This window comes from Tursiops truncatus, chromosome 9, assembly GCF_011762595.2.
Source record: "Tursiops truncatus isolate mTurTru1 chromosome 9, mTurTru1.mat.Y, whole genome shotgun sequence".
Lineage (NCBI taxonomy): Eukaryota > Metazoa > Chordata > Mammalia > Artiodactyla > Delphinidae > Tursiops > Tursiops truncatus.
The window spans coordinates 98687254-98707142 of record NC_047042.1 but is presented as its reverse complement, the minus strand read 5'-3'; the positions used below and the strand labels follow the sequence as shown (position 1 = coordinate 98707142).

General features: G+C 61.8%; 1 protein-coding gene across 8 annotated transcripts; it reads left to right on the top strand.

The window, feature by feature from the left end:
* Positions 1-11528: 11528 nt before the first annotated feature.
* On the top strand, positions 11529-19889 carry ZNF467 (zinc finger protein 467). Of its 8 annotated transcripts, none has more exons than XM_073810052.1 (6): positions 11532-11974; positions 13505-13635; positions 13945-14020; positions 14499-14615; positions 15431-15544; positions 17999-19889. In XM_073810052.1, exons 3-6 carry the CDS (start codon positions 13987-13989, stop codon positions 19510-19512), a joined length of 1779 nt encoding a protein of 592 aa, XP_073666153.1. In that variant the 5' UTR covers positions 11532-11974; positions 13505-13635; positions 13945-13986; the 3' UTR covers positions 19513-19889. The 8 variants fall into 8 exon arrangements, with proteins under 8 accessions (XP_073666152.1, XP_073666153.1, XP_033719332.1 ...); XM_033863441.2 differs by having other exon boundaries at positions 13505-13696; XM_033863444.2 differs by lacking the exon at positions 11532-11974 and adding an exon at positions 15191-15296 and having other exon boundaries at positions 13304-13696.

The following is a 19889-nucleotide window of genomic DNA, read 5'->3' as shown; positions in this document are numbered from 1 at the left end:
AGCTGCACCAGGACCCGGGTGCCCGGACGGAGAGGGCAGCAGGGGGAAGGATTGTGGAGACAGGATCCCGGAGGCCTTCTTTAGGGCAGGGGGCTGGGAGAAGACCTAGGTGCCTATTATGTGGGCCTGCTTGACCTTCCCAGGTAAGTACCACCACCCACCAGGGGACGCTGGCTCCCTCTTTCGGGGGTGATGATTGGTGGGGATAGAAGAGACCTACCTTTGGGGGGCTAAGGGCAAGAAGTGAGAGCTTACCTTCCGAACTAAACCCAGGTTGGGGGGGGCGGTAGGGAAATTCTCCAAAGGGCAGGATTCCAGACTCCAGGACGGCCTGTGACACCCACCAGCCCCAGAGGCCTCAGTGCAGGCGACTTTTTCCCACAGTGGGGGTTATTTTGATCTCCTTTGATTTCTCAGTAACGGTTATTTCTAAATCGCCAACTGCTTGGGTTTGGGTGGTGGGCTGTTAGGAAATGTATTTTTATTTCTTCTCTCTAAAACTTGGTATTTTTAAACTGTTTCTTTGGTGAGGAGGTATTGCTTTCATAATGAAGAAAAATATAATTATGAAAACATAATTTGGAGACTCTGACCACACATGAGAAGGAGGAACAGTTTGTGGGGAGCTTCGGGGTGGGGGTCAGATGGCTGGGGGTGGGGGCTGCCCTTCATCCCAGAGCAGGGTGAGGCCCAGGCAGGTGGCGAGCTGCAGGAAGAGGCCAGCACGGCGCAGGCTCAGCCCGGAGCCCGTGTAGACCTTGGGGGGCGTTACACTCACCCCATTCACTGTCACTGCCTGGCCTGTGGAGAGAGAGAGACATTCAGGCTCAGCCTTGGAATAAAGGGGCTCCAAGATCCCCACGAGGCCCTCCTAGCCTCCCCTGCAACCTTTCCTTTGCTTCTCTAGCTGTGTGACCTGGGGCTAGTCATTAGACCTCTCTGGGCTTTAATTTCATGGAGCCTTCCGGAATTATGATTCCCAGCCAAGAGAAGAGGCACCAGCCCCACTGCACCGATGGTTAGCAGTGGGGAGACACAGGGAACCCCAGACCTCAGCTACCCACGCAGCTGTGATGCCACCTGGGGTGCCCCTCCCTGGCAACGTCACCCTTCAATGTCACAGCCACCTCTCAGCATGTGCACAACGGTGCTCTGCAGGCGCACGGTCAGCGCCTTGGTGCAGGTGATGCTGCTGGCCCTGCAGGACAGGTCCTGGGCAGAGACTGTGAAACGGCCGCTGGCCCCGCACCAGCAGATACTCGCAGGCCCCGGGGAAGGTGAGGGCCAGCCCATCGAATGTCACATAGTGGGGGGTACCTGGTGCCTGGCACCGTCCATCACACCGCTGGCCCGTGCAGCGCCACTGCCGACCCTGGCACACCCTGTGGGCAACGGGGAGAGGGGAGACAGATTCACGAAGACAGGGACCTGGAACTGTATCCGGGGGAGGCAGCCGGTCCAGATTCCAAGCAACTCCAGACAGACCCTCAGTTTGGAGAGATGCTGAGGACTCCGGTTGTCCAGGCCAGTCTGGATATCGCACCCACCATCATCCCAGCCCCTAGCCAGGGGTCACTAGGTCACAGGGTTACAGGTCACGGGCTGGGCATACCAAATGTTATAGTCTCCTGGATTGCAGCATTGGGCAGGTACCACTGCCCACCGTGACGGCAGGGACAGAGCTCGGGAGGTACGCAGCCCTCATCCTGAGCAGAGGCCGGGGACAAAGGGCTTCTTGGCGGACTGCCTGATCCCCCCCCACACCAGTTACACACAGGCAGGGGTCAGGGCTGGGCTCTGGTTCGGGTAGCCCCCTCCAGGACTTACCAGCAGCACGGCTCCCGGGGGACAGACACAGCCCCCCATGCTGCCTGGGGGGCAGGAGCCATTGGCACTGGGGCTGTCACAGGTGAGGAGGGAGGCACCAGGGACGTAGACGAGCCCACGGGGACAGAATGCCCGTGGTGGGGCGCAGCGTTGAGCAGTGCAATTCCACAGGCCCCTCTCCTGGCAGATGCTGCCAGAGGTGGGGAGGCAGGTAAGGGCCAGGCCCAAACCCAGACTCACTTCCAGGCCCCTGACCTGCCCTGGGAGAGCCTCAGGATCCCAGGGGTCTGGAGCCCCTAACGTTGAGGGAAAATCCAGCTCTGACACTGGAGACCTGAGCGTCTCACCCCCGACCCCAGTTGTCACAAGCACAGGAAGTGTTTCCAGCACCTGGCCATACCTGGGATAGACACTGTCACCCTTTCCTGCCCCAACTCGAATAGAGGCCATTCTCTGGGCTCTGGGGAGGGGCAGAGATATTGAACAACCCTACTCCCAGCACAGGTAGGAAAAGGATTTCGCTGAAGTCTCACTCTCACCCACCAAAGCCTGAATCCGGCACAGCCCCTGTAGGTCTGTAACTTGCCTTTACTTCCTAACCCATTGAAGAGCCTCTGGACCACACTCACCTGGAATTCAGAGATCTGGGTTCTAGTCCTTCATCATTAACAAGCTATGTGACTCTGCAGGCTATTTAGCTTATCCAAGCCTCAGTTTCCTCATCTGCAAAATGGGAACAATTCTTCCTCTTCCTACCTTACTAGGTTATTGTAAGAATAAAGTAAGATTAAATAAGGTAATATACGTGAAAGCGCTTTACAGGCCCTGAAGTGCTCCACAACTGAGGGCAAGTTATCAGCATTTTGTCATTCTGACGTGCATGCCATCGGCCCGGAACCCACAGAGCTACATCCCCGGCCCCTTTTCTCTAAGCTCCACCTCTTCACCCCCAAGCTTTTTGCCTCCCGCCACGGGTGTGTGCTCTTACCAGTGGTTGCAGTCCTTCATGGTAGCACTGCCAGGGGCATAGCGATGGGCCCCAAGCTGGCAGGGGCATGAGCCGGGGGACACACACTGGCCCTCAGGGTCCCAAAGCAGCCCCAGGGGGGCAATTACAACCGGCCACACAGCTGCCCAGCTCCCCACAGCCTTCAGTCTCCCCACAGTTCCGACCGCATACTGGGGCACACTCCTGGTACTCCTGGCCACCGGGACACAGGACAGCTGGGCACAGAGATGCATGCAGGTCAGGGGCATTGCCACTGCTGCTCTGCCCACCCCTCCGGACCCGACAGTCCCTACGTCTCTGAAAGAAGGCAAACCCAGCAAACTGCCGAGGTCAGAGGTCCTTCTGGGGACCCTCCCCTGCTGCAAAGCCATTGGATCCCACTGAGCCATTCCTAGAAGGTGCTGGAAGAAAGAGCCTGGGGATGGGGCTGGCCGGCTGAGCAGACTCACGGCAGAGGGTCTGGTCTCTCCAGGAAAGCAGGGCACCCTCCTGGGCACAGTGCCGAGCATAGGCAGCGAGCACGGGGCACAGGCAGTCCCCGCCGTGGGTGCAGCCACACACAGGTGCCAAGCAGCGCAGGTGGAACCGTGCCCTGTCCACCAGCCCGTGGCACTCCTTGGAGGGAGATGAGGAAGGGGGTCGGCTCCTCCCGCACGGATTCCCCTGTCTTCTCTGGTCCCCACTGCCACCTCCCAGTGCTCAGCTGTCCTGGCACGGCACCAGGGCCCTCCCGGTAGCCCAGGAGGAGGGCAGGGCAGGTATTGACCCCATTTTCCAGGTGCAAACAGGAGGAGTGCCCCCAAGCTGGCTACCTGGAAGACTGGGCCATGCAAGATGGCACAGGCTGCCTCCACGAAAATGTGACGCTGAGTGTGGGTGCTGCAGCGGGAAAGCGGGGCGCTGTCCTCCGAGGGGCACCTTCCCTCGCCTGCCACTTGGAACTTGCTAGCAAAGGCGGCAATGCTGGTCTCCACGTTGCCAGCAGGAGTCAGGAAGTCATCCTGCTGGTTCCAGGCCCTCTGTGGCTTCGCCCAGCCACTCACCCGCCCTCTGGCACACCTGGAGGGCATGGCGGGCGTCCAGGGTGATGTAGGCTGCAGGGTCAGACGCTCCCCAGAGGACACGGGCCCCAGGCCAGCGCAGCAGCAGGAAAGTGTAAGAGGCGCCGGGAGACGCTGAGGCCCCCAGAGCCGCTCCAGGGCAAGACCACATCCTGCCCGTCCACCAGTACTGCTCCTGAAATAGGGGGTCTGTGAGGGGGCCACCCCCACAGGGCTGGGCTGGGCTGATGACGGTGGGGGGAGGGCACATTGCAGGATGGGGCTGTGAGAAGGGGAAGGACCTGGGGCAGGAGGGGGGAGGGCCTGTGTCATGGTGGGCTGCCCACCCTGAGCAAGGGGAACTGGAGTGACCCCTGGGAGGTCACGCATCCCACCTACAACCCCCACGTGACCCTTCGCACCCACTTTGCCTTTGCCCTTGGAGTCAGTGTGCAGGAGGGGCTGGGACTGGGCCCTGGCTGTCCAGAGCTGGGAGGGGCCTGCCTGCCTCGGTCACCCCAAGAGGCCTTTCAGATCCCTCAGAACATTATGAATTGTATTTTCCCCTCAGGATGGGGCAGAAGATGCCTTGGGAAATTTCCACAGGACTTTATGTCTGCTTCAGAGATGGCAGAGTGAGGGGGAAGTTGAGGCAGTGATTTGGGCTGAGGGAGTCGCGGGAGAGTTGGGCTCAGGAACCACAGGGCAGTGTGGATGGAGGGTGCTGGACAGAGCCCAAGTCCACAGGGAGAGGAGAGATGACAGGAGGCCCCTGGGGCCTGAGCCACACTCCAGAGGGCTGCTGGGAGCAGAAGGCCTGGTAGGTAGGTACCCTGAGAGCTGAGGCCACCTGAGTCCCTGAGCTGGACGTGGGTGTCCCCCAGGGAGACCGAGATGGCGTGGAGGCAGCTCCCAGCATTGCAGTCCCCGTGCTCCAGTACAGTCAGTAGCGGCCTCTTTACGAAGTCCTGGGGCCGATGGTGAGGAACATGGTGGCGGTGGGGCAGACCCTGAGAGCAGCTCCTGTTCTACTGGTCACCAACGGCACACACTGGGGCAGCTTCCACGCAGCACGTACGCTGACCGCCTGCCAGCCAGCCAGACTCTGTGAGGTAAGGGGCTTAACCCTCACCAAGGGCTGGCATATGTGACGTGTGTGTGCGTGTGCGTGTGCGTGCTCGCGTGCACCCGCATGTGGAGGTGTGTGTGTGCATGTTTGGGCAACATGTCTCCTCTCCCTCCTCCCTGTGGGTATGTACGCTCATCTCTGTGTGCCCGTGCACACACACACGCTAAATCTATGTGCACACGTGTAAGCATGTCATGTGCGAGCTCCTGTTTGTGCCTATGTGTGTAAGAAGGTGGCCTGGGCCTGGAGCTGGGAAGTCACCTAACTTTATTGGGGGAGGGCTGGGAGGAAGGAGGACCCTCATTTCCCCTGGGGTTGTTTTACAGGAAGTAGCGTGTGACAAGCCCAGCTGTCCCGTGTGTGAGAAAGGACCGTGAGGTTGGGTTTTGTTCTGGGCCCCTGGGCTGGGGTGGCGATGACGGCGGGACTTTCACAGGAACCTAAGGAGGAGGCAAGAACCCAAAGGGCAGGCTTGTGGGTCTGCGGCTGCCATCTTCCCTCCAGAGTCGTTTCTCTCTCAGCTTTTCCCTGGACGACTGTGTGTTCTGTTTATTCAGTGGTTTGCTTACAGTCCCTTCTCCCCCATAGCACCCCTGCGAGGGCCCCCGCTCTGGCACGACACCCCGCTCCCGGACTTGGTCCTCTGGACACCTGCACCAGGCTGAAGCGGCGACCTGCGCGGCCACGGTAGGAGAAGCTCCGCCCATCGAAGGTGAGGTAATACCCGTCCCGCCCACCGCGCCCTCGGCGGGGCACGGCGCCTGCGCGCAGAGCCAGCGGCCGTCCTGGCCAACGCTGTGGGCGCGAGGGACTGGAGAGCGCGCTCCGGATCGGCCCCACGGCGGAGGCGGGGGGTGGGGGTGGAGTGGAGTGGAGGGGGGGTGGGGATGGAGTGGAGGGGGGTGGGGGTGGAGTGGAGGGGGTGGAGGGGGAGACCGAGCTGGAGACGCCCTCCTACCCCCCCAAAACCCTGGTCCCTCCCTCCCCCAGCACCCCCTTCTCCCCGTTAGCACTAGAGGTCAACTGATGGAGGTCACCGGCTAGGTTTTTAAGCAGGGCCGTTACTTATGCCTTGAGAGGTCACAGGTCTCTTGTGAGGGAGGCCCCAGAAGGGAGGCAGGTTGAGGAGATAGCATAAGGGAGGGATCAGAGGGGACCAGGGAGCCTCCAACCCGAGCGAAAAGGCCAGCAAGGCCCGTGGACCCACCGCGGGCTGCACAGCTGGCGCACGGTGTCACCGGGGTCGTAGCGCCGGCGTCGGTGGTAGCAGGGCCAGCGGGCGGCAGGCACACAGAGGGCGCGGTCCCAGAAGAGGCCGGGCGGGCACTCGCAGCCGCTCACGCACTCTTCCCCGCAGGACCCCTCGCCCCACTCGCCCACTGCCGAGCAGCTGGGCGGGCAGGCCGAGGCGCAGTCCGAGCACAGCCGGCCCCCTAGGCACAGGCGCTCTGCGGGCACAGGAGTGGCTGTGAGGCCCAAGGAGCTTCCCTCCTCCCGTCAGATCCCGCTGCCGCTGGAGAGCCAGCAGGCCTTGGCAGCCCCCCGAGAGGGGCGCTCAGGGGGTGGCGGACCCCTCAGGAAACAGGAGCCACGTGACGGCCCTCGGTCAGTTCCCAGTTCCACAGGGTGGGGAGGCCAGAGGCTGTGCACGGAGGGACAGGCGGGAGCCCTACCGCAGAAGCCGGGCTTCCTCCAGCGCACGTGGATGCGTCGCGCCGCACGATCCTGGGCGTAGCTGGCCAAGGTGGGGCACGCGGCCTCCAGCCGCTCCTCCCGCCCACTGCCCGCTGGGGCCCCAGCACGGTAGGCAAAGAGGAAGGCCTCGTGGTACTCAGCAGGGGGCACCTGCCGAACCGGGACAGCCCCTCAGCCAACCAGCCTTCTCCAGTACTCATCAGCGCCTCCCTCCTCTTGCTTCCAAAACGCCCTGGTTTATAACCAAACAGGTGAACACTGCAAGGGACCTTAGAGATAATATATAGGAGCCTCCCAGAGGGGGCGCCCTGACCGACGGCCCAAAGCAATTTGGTGCCTGGACCAGGTGCCCGGTTTGGCAGCTCCCCAGCACTCCCCCTTCCCACCGCTCCAGTGCCTGATGCCACCTGCACCCCCACCCGTACCTGGACATGGCATTCCCTGCATGGACCGTCCAGCAACTGATGGCACACATCCTGGGCTGCAGCCTCATAGCGCAGTGGTTAAGAATCCGCCTGCCAATGCAGGGGACACGGGTTCGAGTCCTGATCCGGGAAGATCCCACATGCCGCGGAGCAACTAAGCCCGTGCGCCACAACTACTGAGCCTGCACTCTAGGGCCCGCGAGCCACAACTACTCAGCCCGTGTGCCACAACTACTGAAGCCCGCGTGCCTAGAGCCCGTGCTCTGCAACAAGAGAAGCCGCCTTAATGAGAGGCCTGCGCACCGCAACGAAAAGTAGCCCCCGCTCGCTGCAACTAAAAACAAGAAAGCCCACGTGCAGCAACGAAGACCCAACGCAGCCAAAAATAAATAAATAAATAATTAAAAAATAAAAGAATTCTAACTGCCTGTCAGGGGAGCAGGTGACGGCCGGGGCTGTGCCTTTCCCACAGGCTGGGGTCTGTGGACCCACCGGGGAGTTTGTGGCTGGAGCAGCTGTGGCAGGGCTGGGAGTGGCCGTCCCACCAGCTGTGTCCCCAAGGCCAGGCTCAGCACTCCTCCAGGCCCCACAGAAGCGTTAGCTGAGCCTGCCCTCGGCTGGCACAGCCATGTGGCAAAGCACTGGCCCTCAAGGCTGGCTTCGGCAAGGGCTGTGGTGGGTAGAAAGAGAGAATGGGCAGAGCCAGACGGTCAGCCTGGACCGGACTTCCCTCCCCAGGCGGACTGCCACCTCCAGGCAACCCTGGATCTGGGCTAATCTCAGGCGCTTACCCAGGGTGCAGTGGGTGCTCCCCACCTCCCCCCCCCCCCACCCCCAGCCTGGGCAGCAAGCCCTCACCGTCAGGTTCCGTGCAGCAGGCCTGGTTTCCGGGGGCCTGGGTCCACCAGGTAGGGGGAGGGGAGATGTTAGTGTTCAGCCCCATCCCTGGGAATGGCCTGGGACATTCAGTCTGGTCACCTACTCTCTGAGAGGCTTTATCGTGTAATTTTCCCTTCTTGGTCTCCATTTCCAAAGCGAGAATGATCTCGGGAAGGCGGACTGAAGGGGGGGCACGGGGAGCAGGCATCATGACTCTCCCTGCGCTGCCCACGGAAGTGCCCACTCATCCCCCACCCCCACCCTCCACCCCTCTGGAGCCCACCCACGACCTGCTTCCCAAATGCCCGCTTCTCCAGGTCACCGCTCAGTCCTCCCCTACTCTAAGGATGTCACCCCACGGCTCTCTCCTGCTGGGCAGGTAGCCCAGCCTCCACGTCACTCACTTGTAGATGGGGCAGAGCGCCACACGGCCACTCCAGGTCAAGTCCAGCCGCCAGCCCCGGCGCTGGTAATGATGGAGGCTGGTGCAGGGCACCAGGTCCTCCTGACGGGGGGTTACTTCCTCCTCCACCAGGATGGTCTCTGTCCACTCACACCACCACCTGCCCATAGATGGGGAGCGACAGCTGCGGCCACTGTCCGCATCTGTCCGGGAGGCCCTATCCTGTGACCCCACTCCCCCTGGAGAGTTAGTTAGCTGAGGGGGAGGCTACGTTATGCAGGCTGAGAGAAGGGGGTGCGGGAAGGAGTCTGGCTGCCCCAGAGGGGCCTGGGCCTGCGGCAGGAGGAGAAGGACCTTAGTCCGAGGAGCCCCAGGGTGGGCTGCTTACCCGTTAGCCAGTGCCCATGCCGTCCCACAGAGGAGGGCAGGGAGCAGCATGGCGACCCCCAGGTCACCTTTGGGGGCTGTGAGGCTTTGGGGAGCCAATGCTGTGGCAGGTGAGCAGAGGCTGGGGCTGGCCTCCCCAGCCCCACACTGCTGCTACTGCAGCCTGGGGTCAGTGTGTCCAAGGCGGCCTGAGACAGCGAGCGTGAGGCCCGTGGCACTGGGGAGGTGTTATCTCAGCCCCATGCCCAGCTGCCCAGAACCAGATTGGACCTGCCTGCACATGGCGCAATCCCCTCAGAGGCCAGCTGAGGCCAGCTCTCCCTGGAAACAATCCCCTTCCCTGTGCGAGTGAGTGAGTGAGTATGTGTGTGTGTGTGATGGGGGGTCCGTGTGTCCCTGATAGTACACTATCAAGCCCTACCACCAATTAACGTGGACAGGGGCAAGCCACACTCTCTTTCTGGGACTCAATTTCCTTACCAGTAAAAACCTCAGGGGCCTCCCGGGGAATCACAGGTGGGATAGGGGCTCCATGCATACTTTGAAATTGTGTGTGTGCATGTTTTTCTGATGACAGTTCCATAACTTTTATTAGATTCTCAAGGGGGGCCGTGACCCCACAATAGTGTTGAGTCACAGGGCCACGGCCTTCCAGCCCTCAAATCCTGAGTGTACGATCCTCTTCCCTGTCCCTTTCCTGCTTCTCCTGCCAAGCACTCCAGAAACGAGGGTCAGTGAGCAGAAGGAATGGGGTTTCCAGGGCGATTGGACTGTTTGCGGACAGGGGGGTGGCATGTGTCCTTCCCTCTGTGCGGTCTGACTTCTTACTGAGGGTGATCATTTGTGGCTGGCGGGGTCCATCTGCTCTCCTAGGGTCCCTGGGATCCAGAACCAGGAAGCCCAGATAGGGGAAGGAGAGCCAGCCTCAGGGAGGAGTGCCTGGGCTAGAAAGTGTGGGGGCAGGGGGCAGAGGGGCCTGCAGCCAGCTCCCCCAGCCCTTGGGGCAGGGCAACCGGATGGGATAATCTGAGCAGACCATCCGGTTGGAAGAGGGTTGGGCAGCAGCTCGCTCCCCAGGGGAATCCTGGTTACATCCTGGTTACCGGTTACCAGCTGCGAGGACACCCAGGCTGGAATGTGGCCTGAGCCTCAGATCCTGTAACCCTCCAACCCCTAATCCTGACGTGCCTCCAGGCATCCCACACAGTCACCCCACCTGTGGTGGGCAGGGTTGGGGGGGGCTGCCGGGAACCAGAGCCCTGCCAGGCATTCTTCCAGGCCGACCCTTGGTCCTGGGCCAGGAGAAGGCGCAGTGAATCCCTCAGGGAGCTCTCGGAGGGGGTCCTCGGAAAGGTCCAGGGTCAGGCCGTGGACACCCAGCTGTTCCCAGCCTCTCACACATGCACACCTGGACACTCTCCCTCTGGCACCTAACACATACTCGCACTGCAGGTCTTACAAGGACAGACCGAGGTGCCTGTGCCCCATCCCGGCACACAGTGATGTGTTCTGCTCCCAGAGCCGTCCTGCAGCCCGATGACCAGGCCAGACACTGAGCGGCTGAAGCAGCCCATACAGAAGGTAGAAGAGCCCTCCACAGCTGATTCCGAGGCACCCTGTGCTCTTCCAGGCATCACCTGTTCTTGTCCCCCTCATCCTAAGCGTCAACAAATGCTGATGTGCCCCTGCTGCATGCTGTGCTTCTCTGTGCCCTGGTGTCCCCTCCAGGTGATGGGGTGTGGAAGCCAGGGGAGGCTGCTCTTCACACCGAGTCATCCCCACCCCTCCCGGAAAAGCCACACGTGGATTGGGGAGAAATACAAGTCACATCCTTCCCTCTAAAGAGGCCAGGAGGGAGGAAGCTAGAACCCAGAGGAGATTGGATAAAGAGATTAGAGAGGGAGGCCTGGAATAACCAGCCCACATTTTAGATGGAGGAGGACGGGATGCGGGGAGCTTTCAGGGGTTGGGGTGCCCAAGTGGCAAAGCTGAAGAGAAACGTCACAACCAGGGGCAGGGATGTCTGAGGGCACCCCTCCACACCCGACTGGCAGAGGTTTCCAGCCGGGTGGGAGGATCCGCTCCCCACCACGCCCAGGGGACTCTGCCCTCTCGTCAGCAGCGGCTCCCCTGGATGCCGCCCCGGGGAGTCTTCACCCCATCCAACTCCGGCCTCACCCCCGACGCCTCCTCGCCAGCCCTGCCTTTTCCCAGGTGACCTGGTTCAAAGCCCCAATCCCAATTTCTACTTCGAAGGTCACGTTCTTAGCAGGCACTGGGGCCCAGCCTGGTCTCCTTCGGGCTCTCCTCACCGCCCCCAAGGGACCCGGCTCCCGCGGTGGGTCTAAGATCGGTGGGGGGCGGGGGGGTACGGGTCTGGGTGGATCCGAGTGGGATCAGGGTGGAGAGCGGGGGCAGGGCCGCAGTTTCCCAGACCGACCCCACCGACCGACAGTCGGGGACTCGATCCCGCCGCGGGAGCGCGGCGCAGACACATTCCGCCGGACACTTGCGATTCAAAGACAGCAGCGCAGACACTAGCTCCCTTCCCCTTAACAGGCCCCCTCCTCTTCCCCCCAACTCCACACCGCCCCCCGACGCCCCGCGCTCCACCTTTCCCCTGGCTCCTCCCTCCGCGCCTGCCGGCACCCTCCCTCGCAGCCCGAGTGCCCTTCCTCCTTGCCTCCTCTCCCTCCTCCACCCCTTCCCCCCGCACTCCTCTCCCCCCACCCCTTCCCCTCCCCCGTCCTTAGCTCCCACTTTCCATCACCTACTGCGGGCCGTCGTTCCTCCAGACCCTCACCTGCCCGCCTAACCCGCTGGGCACCCTCTCCACTCCTGGGCACCCTGTCCCCGACCTCCCCCACTGGCTGCCCCGCTGCCCCCTCCCGCCTCCTCGCTCCCCTCCCCCTCCCGGGCGCCGCTTCCCCGCTCCCGCTCCCTCCGCGTCTTTTCCTCTCCCCTCCCCGCGAAGTTTCGGGGCTGTCAGTCTGTCAGTCTCCGGGCAGTCCGCACCCGGACTGCAGGCGGCGGGCGCCATCGCGAGCCGAGCCCGCGGGGGCAGGAGGCCGGGGCGCCGGGGTCCGGGCGGCAGCGGGGAGACCGTGGAGGCGCCCAGGGCGGGCGCTCCGCCGCTTCCCCGCCACACCCGCACTCGCAGCCACCGCCCGTGCGGCGCAGGTGACAGCCCCGGGGGTGCGGGCGCCCGGAGCGCAGCAGGGGTGGGGTGGGGCTGGAGGGGAGCGAGGGCAGAGGAGCGGCGAGGGCCGGAGAAGGGAGGGGTGGGACCGGGGAGGAGGGCCGGCTCGGGGGTCAGGGCTTTGAGGAGAGCGGAGAGGCGGCATCCGGAGGGATGGGCGGGGGCTGGGGAGAGGAGTCCGGGTGGGAGTCAGGTGGGAAAGGGTGGGAGGCCCCCGAGGGCAGGGAGTGGGGCGTCTCCGGAGAGGGGGCAGGGAGTGTGGGAGGGGGCCGAGGGGCACGGGCGGGAGTCGAGGCGCGGGGATCGGGCGTTCGGGAGGGGCGCGAGAAGGGCGCTGACAGGTGAGCCCGGGAGCCGGGAGGGCGTCGGGACGTGTAGTGAGCTCCAGGCGGAGGGGCTCCGGGGGACAGACGGAGGCGGGGAGGGGGGTGGGAGGGGTCTGGGCGACAGGAAACCTTGGGAGGGGTGAGAAGTCAGTGGGGAGCAGAAATGGGGAACGGAGCCCCGGAGAGGGAGGGGAGGGACGCGGAGGTGGGTTGGGAGGCAGGGGCGGGGAGGGGCAGGGCCGGCGAGGCAGTCGGAGGGAGCGCTGAGCCTCAGACCCGAGGCTTGCTGGGGGCCGGGCGACTAGGCGGGAGCTCGGGGGGGCGGACTGGAAGGGGGAGGGGAAGAGCAGTTCTGGGGAGTGGGGACCAGGAAGGAAGGGAAGCGAGAGCCCGCTGGGGAGGCAGAGGGGGAAGGGAGACGGGGCCTCGGAGGGGAAGGAGAGCTGCAGGAGGGAAGGATGGAGGGAGGGAGAGGGTGGTGTGGGGAGAGGAGGAGGAGGGCTGGGGAGCGGGGGGGGGGGGGAAGGGAACTGAGGTGAAGAGAGGAAAGGAAACCAGAGTGGGGGAGGTGAGGGAGAGGGGAGGGGAGAGCCGGGAGGAGGAGGGCGGTGTTGGGGAGGAAGGAAAAGAGGAGGGGGAAAGGAAGGGAGAGGGTTTGCGGCCGGGGAGGGGGAAGGAGCCGGGGGAGAACCGGGAGGGGAGGGAAAGGCGGCCCTGAGCCTGGGGAGGGGGAGGGGAGCTCTGCCGCGGAGGCTGCCCCAGCTGAGGGTCAGGGGGGCGGTGGCTACGGAGGGCAGACCCGAGGGGGCCGAGAGGGGTTGGCAGGCAGGCTGTGGGCAGGGGGAGGAGCCGGAGGGGCGGGGCAGGGGGCGGGGCTGGACAGCCAGCCAGCTTCCGTGGGGAGAGAGGGCGGAAGGCGGAGGGAGCGGGAGAGGGGAGGGTGGAGGGAAGGCTGCCAGAGACTGGGGGGGAGGGGAGTCTGCTGGGGGAGGGGCAGGGGATCCGCTGGAGGAGGAGCCGCGAAGGCGGCTCGAGGGCCGGTTGTCCAAGCCTGGGAAAGCCCCGCGGGGGAGGGGCGATGGTTTGGGGGAGGTGAAGCCAGAGTTATTCCTGCCTCCGGTGAGGACCCTCCTCCGAGAGCCTCCCCACCAGTTGCCCAGTAGTGATACTCACCTCCGCCCCTAGGCCGGCTACTATTTCACCGGCTCCTGCGATGACAGCTGGAGGGCCCAGGAGACGAAGTTCCCCGCTCTCCCCTCCGGTCTCCCACCCTCCACCCTCTCCCCAGAGAATCGATTGACTCCTGACACCCCCAGGCAAGGGCCCTGGGGGGTGGGGAGCGCTGAAGGGCCGGTGCTGGCTCTGAGAGACCTGCAGGTGAGGGTGGCAGGCTGATTTCCAGAGCTGACCTGAGCTTAGCTTGCAGAAACGGCTTCAAGGCCTTCGCCTTGGTCCACCTTCAAAGGTCTCTGCTTTCTGAAATCCACGTTCCCTCATTTCCCTCACCTGTACCTGAGGACATCACCTTTGGAGCTCCTGGAGATAGCTGACGGGGAGAGGTTGGGCAGAGCCAGGACCCAGGTGGAAGCTGAGAAGAATCTGAACAAGGTTGTATTTCTCCTTAGGGTCTGTGGCCGGATCCCCAGGAGGAGTTATCCTGGGTTGCCATGAGAGAGACCTTCGAGGCCCTCAGGTCCCTGGGTGAGCCAGCAGAACTGAAGGAACTTGGATGGGGGGCAGGGGAATAGGAGGATTCAAGAGCATACTACGCCTGCTGCTTCCCTAATTCAGACAGCAGAGCATCCTCAGGAGGTTGCCACCCTGATACCCCGGAGACCCGAGGAGCCTTTCTTTAGGGCAGCATCCTTTTCGGTTTCATCAGGAAGAATGCCTGGTCCATGTTGGAGGTTGTGCTAGTACTCACAGAACAGCAGGATATTTAAATCTATTCTCTCTTCCTTCTGTCGCCTGTCCTTGACGCAGTGCAAGGGGGCTGAGGTCGATACCTGGCCAAGCCACTGCAGGGCCTGGCTGTCCCTTGTCCTAGTTAGAGACCCTTCCTTCCTGAGCACATGGGGAAAACCCATTGGGTGGGCTGGGAAGCGGAAGACCCCCCCATCTTTGATCACCTCTTCTGTACCTTGTGCTTTACTTGGACCCATCGTTTTGCCTGTAACAGGACTCTCTGTGGGACAGCCGGAGATGGCCCCCCAAAGTGAGCCTGGGGAAGAGTCCCAGAATGCCCAGGAACAGATGTCCCCTCCCCGGGAAGAGAGAGCGCTGGGCAAATGCTCAGGTAAGTAAGCGGGGACCAGGGAAGGTGGCTCAGGGCAGAGTCTTCCTTCCTTTGTTATCAGGTGTTTATTGAGCACCTACTACGTGCTCCATGCTATTCTAGATATTCAGGATACCTCAGTGACCAAGGAGACAAAGATCCCTACCTTCCAGGAGCTTAATCCTAGTGAGGGCAGAGGGTCAACAGACAACAAATGTAGAAATAAGTGTACTTATAACCCGTGTTAGAAGAGGCTATGTGCTTTGGGGGCGTAAAGCAGGGTGAGGGAGCCTGAGACCACTGCAGGTAGGGGCGGGGCAGGCTGGAGGATTAAATAGTGGGGTGAAAGTAGGCCTCATTGGGAAAGTAAGATTGGAAAGAGGTGAGGGAGGCAGCTAAGCAGATGCGGGGAGAAGATGCCTAAGGCAGGCGTGGACCTGGCTTTCTGACACCCCGATCTCCTCTAATGATTTGCCTTGGAACTGGAGTCCATCTGGTGGCTGGGAGGTCCCCCATCTCCCCTCCTAGGAGCCTCATGTAAGCCTCAGGGCAGGGACCCTTCCTTGCTTCCACTATCTTACACACACATATTCCAGAAACTCCTCACAGCTGTGGCTCTTGCAACCTGCACGGCCTTAGCAGCTGCCCTGCTTGAAGGAGCCTGAGGCTGCCCTGGGGCAGCTGGGAATTCAGCCCCTGCAGGTATGATGTGGGATGCAATCCTGCCGGTGGGGCTGGGACCGGGGTGTCAAAAGCCCCTGCTTCCTAGCGCCAGTGGGGAGCTCTGTCCATCTCTGATGTCTGCGGCATCCTTGAGGTAGCCTGTTCTCTGCCAGGGCGCGAGGCCCCCAGACCAGAGGAAGGTGCCCCCACTGAACAAGCTGAAGCTCCCTGCAGAGGAGGCCGGGCATGTGCACCACGGAAGGCTGAGCCCATGGGCTCCTGCCCAGGTGAGTCTCCCCAGCGCTCCATCCCACCAGGGGGCCAGGCGGAGGGAGCCCCCCCAGGCCCTACCACCCCAAGATGAATCAGGCCCTGGCACCTTTCTGCTGTAGAGCTTCAGCACGCAGAGGGAATTCTACATCCACAGACAACAGGAGTCAGAGAGGCTGGCCACCAAAGAGAAACATGCTCTCACCTCAACATCCTCCAGAAGCCTTAACTTCCCAGCCTGTCTCCCCCAAAGTTCATTCCTATTGACAGCTTGAAATACGATTCCCAGGAAGACACATGGCGTTGATCAACCTTTTCATTGTCTCTCCCCAGACAGGCTCCTTCCCCCAAATCTCCACTGATCTCGGTGCCTCGCAGATGCTCCGAATCTGTTGTATTTGACGCATCTCCCCCATACGCAAGGCGATCAGACAGTTCGTTCCCGCTCCACAGTCCTACCCGTCACTTCCTTCCACTACCACCAGCTTTATCCCCTTCTGCCTGAGTGATGTCACTTATGGCACGAGGGCTTATTTCGTGCCCACTAGGTCCAGGCTGTGTTAGGTAGAGCGGGAAGAGGGGGCTCTAGAGTGACACGGTCCTGGTTTGAATCCTTGCTCCACAGTTTTTGCCTGAGCGACCTTGGATAGGCTAGAGGAGCCTCAGCTTGTCCACGAGAAGTAAGACTCACTTCTGCACAGGGGTTTTTGTGCAGGTTTGTGAGAGAGCGTATGCAGTGCTTCATCTGCAGTTGGCACTCAGTACATGGTGGCAATCCTCGTTTTCATTAGGCACGTAAAGAAACAGAACACAAGATGCCTGCCCTCCAGAAACTGAAATCTGATACCAATATGAGCCAGAGTAAAGAATGAAAAGAACAAATAACAATAAAGGCACGCCACAAGGAAGTGTAAAAGTGTCAGCACTTAAGTGTTTATATGAGATCCTCGTGCGTTGGATCTGTCAAAGGTTTTGTTGACTTGTGCTGCATATTGAGAGAGGTGTAGACTCCAGCTTGGATGAGGGTGAGGGGAGAGGATGGGAAAACATTCTAGGCTAAGAGACTTCGAACTAGGGAAGTTGACATGTGACTGGGGTTACAGAAGACCAGCTTGCCTGAAGTGAGGGGTTTATGCCTGGGAGTATTAAGAGAGTTGGACTAGGTTGGCGTGAGCCTCAGATGCAGCTAGAACTTACTTTATCCTCTAAATAATAGGGAGCTATGGGTGGTTCTTCAGTAGAAGAGTGGCACAGTGAAAATGAAAGCGACATCACAGTATGATAAATAGCTGTTTGGAACTGATGGATGGATAAAGGAAACCAGGAGTAAATCTAATTGTGATCGTGCACGTGGAATGTAACCAAGGCTCAGGCTATTACAGACGTTTAGAGCCAGACAGGACCTCCGATCAGCCGGTACAAAGGTTCTCAAACAAGAATCACTTTGGGAGCTTGAAAGAAAGAGAACAGATTCACGGGCCCGGCTCCCATAGATGCATTTTGTGAAAGTTGCCCAGGAGATTATGACGTGGCACCAGGTTTAGGAACCATGAACTGGTCCAACCTTTACGCCTAAGCGAGCTAACACACTTAGTTCAAAGAGATTAAGTGACTCAACCGTGGTCACACTGCTGCTGAGTGGCAGAGGAGAACCCAAGGGGACACTCCCGGTCTGGGTCCTGAGCTCCTTCCTCTTGGCCGGGCCATTGCAGTGCCCAAGAGTGGGCAAAGCTCCAGGGGAACCCATCTCCAACCTGCTCCCTCAGAGGGCCCTCCCTGCTTCTCCAGCGGTGGTACCATCTATTGGTCCTCCAAGTCCTGTAAACTCAATCCTCTTCTTAAACTGGGATTTCCCACCTGGCCCTAGAAGCAGCAGCGAAGGGCGTATGAGCAGGGGGAGACTTTGAGAAACCACAGGAAGGAACGCAGAGGTACTCAGTGTCCACTGGGGAGGAGTTAGAGAGCAAGGGGGGCGTCAAAGGTGAAGGTCAAGGTTCCAAGTCCAGCCCGCTGGGAGAAGGGGGCTGTAGACCTACTGTTGACATCAGCGGGGTAGATCTGGGAAGGTGGGGTGTTTGGCGGTAAGCCTGCTGAGCTGTAACCAGTTCGCAGGACACGCAGGGGAGTGGCTCAACTGGGGATGAGAGGTTGAGGTTCCAGAACAGAAAGATCTGGGGGGCCACGTGGACATACGAGCCGGGACAGGAACCTGAGGACTGAACCTTGAGGGGGAGTAAGGGGAGGCTAGTCCAGAGGCAGGGAGGCAGGCAAACCGGGGCGAAAGCGTCCCCGCAGCAGAGCCCGGGAGGAAGACTTTCAGTGATCTTTGGGTTTGGTCATTCCCAGGAATTTCCAGTGGAAGGAGCAGAAGCTAGACTTCAGGGCTCCAGGAAGTGGTGGTCGTATTGGCAGATAAACGGCGCATAAAAAAATGTGGGGCTTAACAGACTCACCTTGTTTTGACCTTTCAGGGGAGGAGTGGATGATTCGGCAGGTGAAGGTGGAGGCGGAAGATCACGAGGCAGGAGAGGAGGTGGAATGGCCCCAGCATCTGTCATTACTCCCCAGCCCCCTTCCCGCACCTGACCTGGGGCCTCTGGCCGCCGCCTATAAGCTGGAGCCGGGGGCCCCGGGGGCCCCAGGGGCACTGGGCGGGCTCGCGCTGGCGGGGTGGGTTCCGACCTCGGAGAAGCCCTATGGCTGCGGGGAGTGTGAGCGCCGCTTCCGCGACCAGCTGACCCTGCGGCTGCACCAGAGGCTGCACCGCGGCGAGGGCCCTTGCGCCTGCCCGGACTGCGGCCGCAGCTTCACGCAGCGCGCGCACATGCTGCTGCACCAGCGCAGCCACCGCGGCGAGCGGCCCTTCCCGTGCTCCGAGTGCGGCAAGCGCTTCAGCAAGAAGGCCCACCTGACCCGCCACCTGCGCACGCACACGGGCGAGCGGCCCTTCCCGTGCGCAGAGTGCGGCAAGCGCTTCAGCCAGAAGATACACCTGGGCTCGCACCAGAAGACGCACACGGGCGAGCGGCCCTTCCCCTGCCCCGAGTGCGAGAAGCGCTTTCGCAAGAAGACGCACCTGATCCGCCACCAGCGCATCCACACGGGCGAGAGGCCCTACCAGTGCGCGCAGTGCGCGCGCAGCTTCACGCACAAGCAACACCTGGTGCGGCACCAGAGGGTCCACGAGGCGGCCGGCCGCGCCCCATCCTCACCCGACGCGTCCGCCTCGCCCACGTCCCCTGCCCCGTCCCCAACTCCGTCCCCTCCCGGGCCCAAGCCTTTCTCCTGCTCCGACTGCGGCCTGAGCTTCGGCTGGAAGAAGAACCTCGCCATGCACCAGCGTCTGCACTGTGACGAGGGGCGCCCTTTCGGGTGCGACGAGTGCACACTGGGCGCCACCGTGGACCCCGCCGCTGCCACCGAGCCCTCGGCCTGCGCGCCCCGAAGCACACCGGCGCCCCCGGGCGCTCCCGCGAGCCAGCGGTCCTTCCTCTGCCCGGACTGCGGGCGCGGCTTCGCCCACGGGCAGCACCTGGCGCGGCACCGGCGGGTGCACACGGGCGAACGGCCCTTCGCCTGCGCGCAGTGTGGCCGCCGCTTCGGCTCGCGGCCCAACCTGGTGGCCCACTCCAGGGCCCACAGCGGCGCCAGGCCCTTCGCCTGCGCGCAGTGCGGCCGCCGCTTCAGCCGCAAGTCGCACCTGGGCCGCCACCAGGCGGTGCACACAGGCAGTCGGCCCCACGCCTGTGCCGTGTGCGCCCGAAGCTTCAGCTCCAAAACCAACCTGGTCCGCCACCAGGCCGTCCACACGGGTTCCCGCCCCTTCTCCTGCCCTCAGTGCGCCAAGAGCTTCAGCCGCAAGACCCACCTGGCGCGACACCAGCGCATCCACGGCGGCGCCGCCCACCCGACCTCCGAATCTAACCTCTTGGCTCCCGTCTGGCCCACTCCCACCGAGGTGGTGGCATCCCCGCTCTTTTTCTGAGCCTCTTTCTAGGCCGGACCCTGCCTTTGCCTTCTTTTGTTCCCTGGTTCCAGAGACCCATGCCCGACGACATCTCCTGGGCGGAGGAGCACAACGGCCTGGACAGCCTCCGGCCATTTTCCTTCCCTCTCTGTCTTGCTGGGGAGAAGTCTGGATAACCGGCTTTGACATTCTGGGACAAAAACAGTGCTGAGAGTGAATCCTTGCTAAGGAACAGTTAAGGCCTGAGTTCCTGGAAATCTCCCACCCAGAGACCCCATCGGAAAGCAGACATTTCCCGGACCACTCCTGACCAAAGACTGAGTCAGGAACCTCTAGGAGGGAGGGAAAGAATGGTGATCTGTGTACTGAAAGTTTCATTAAAATTACAATCTGAA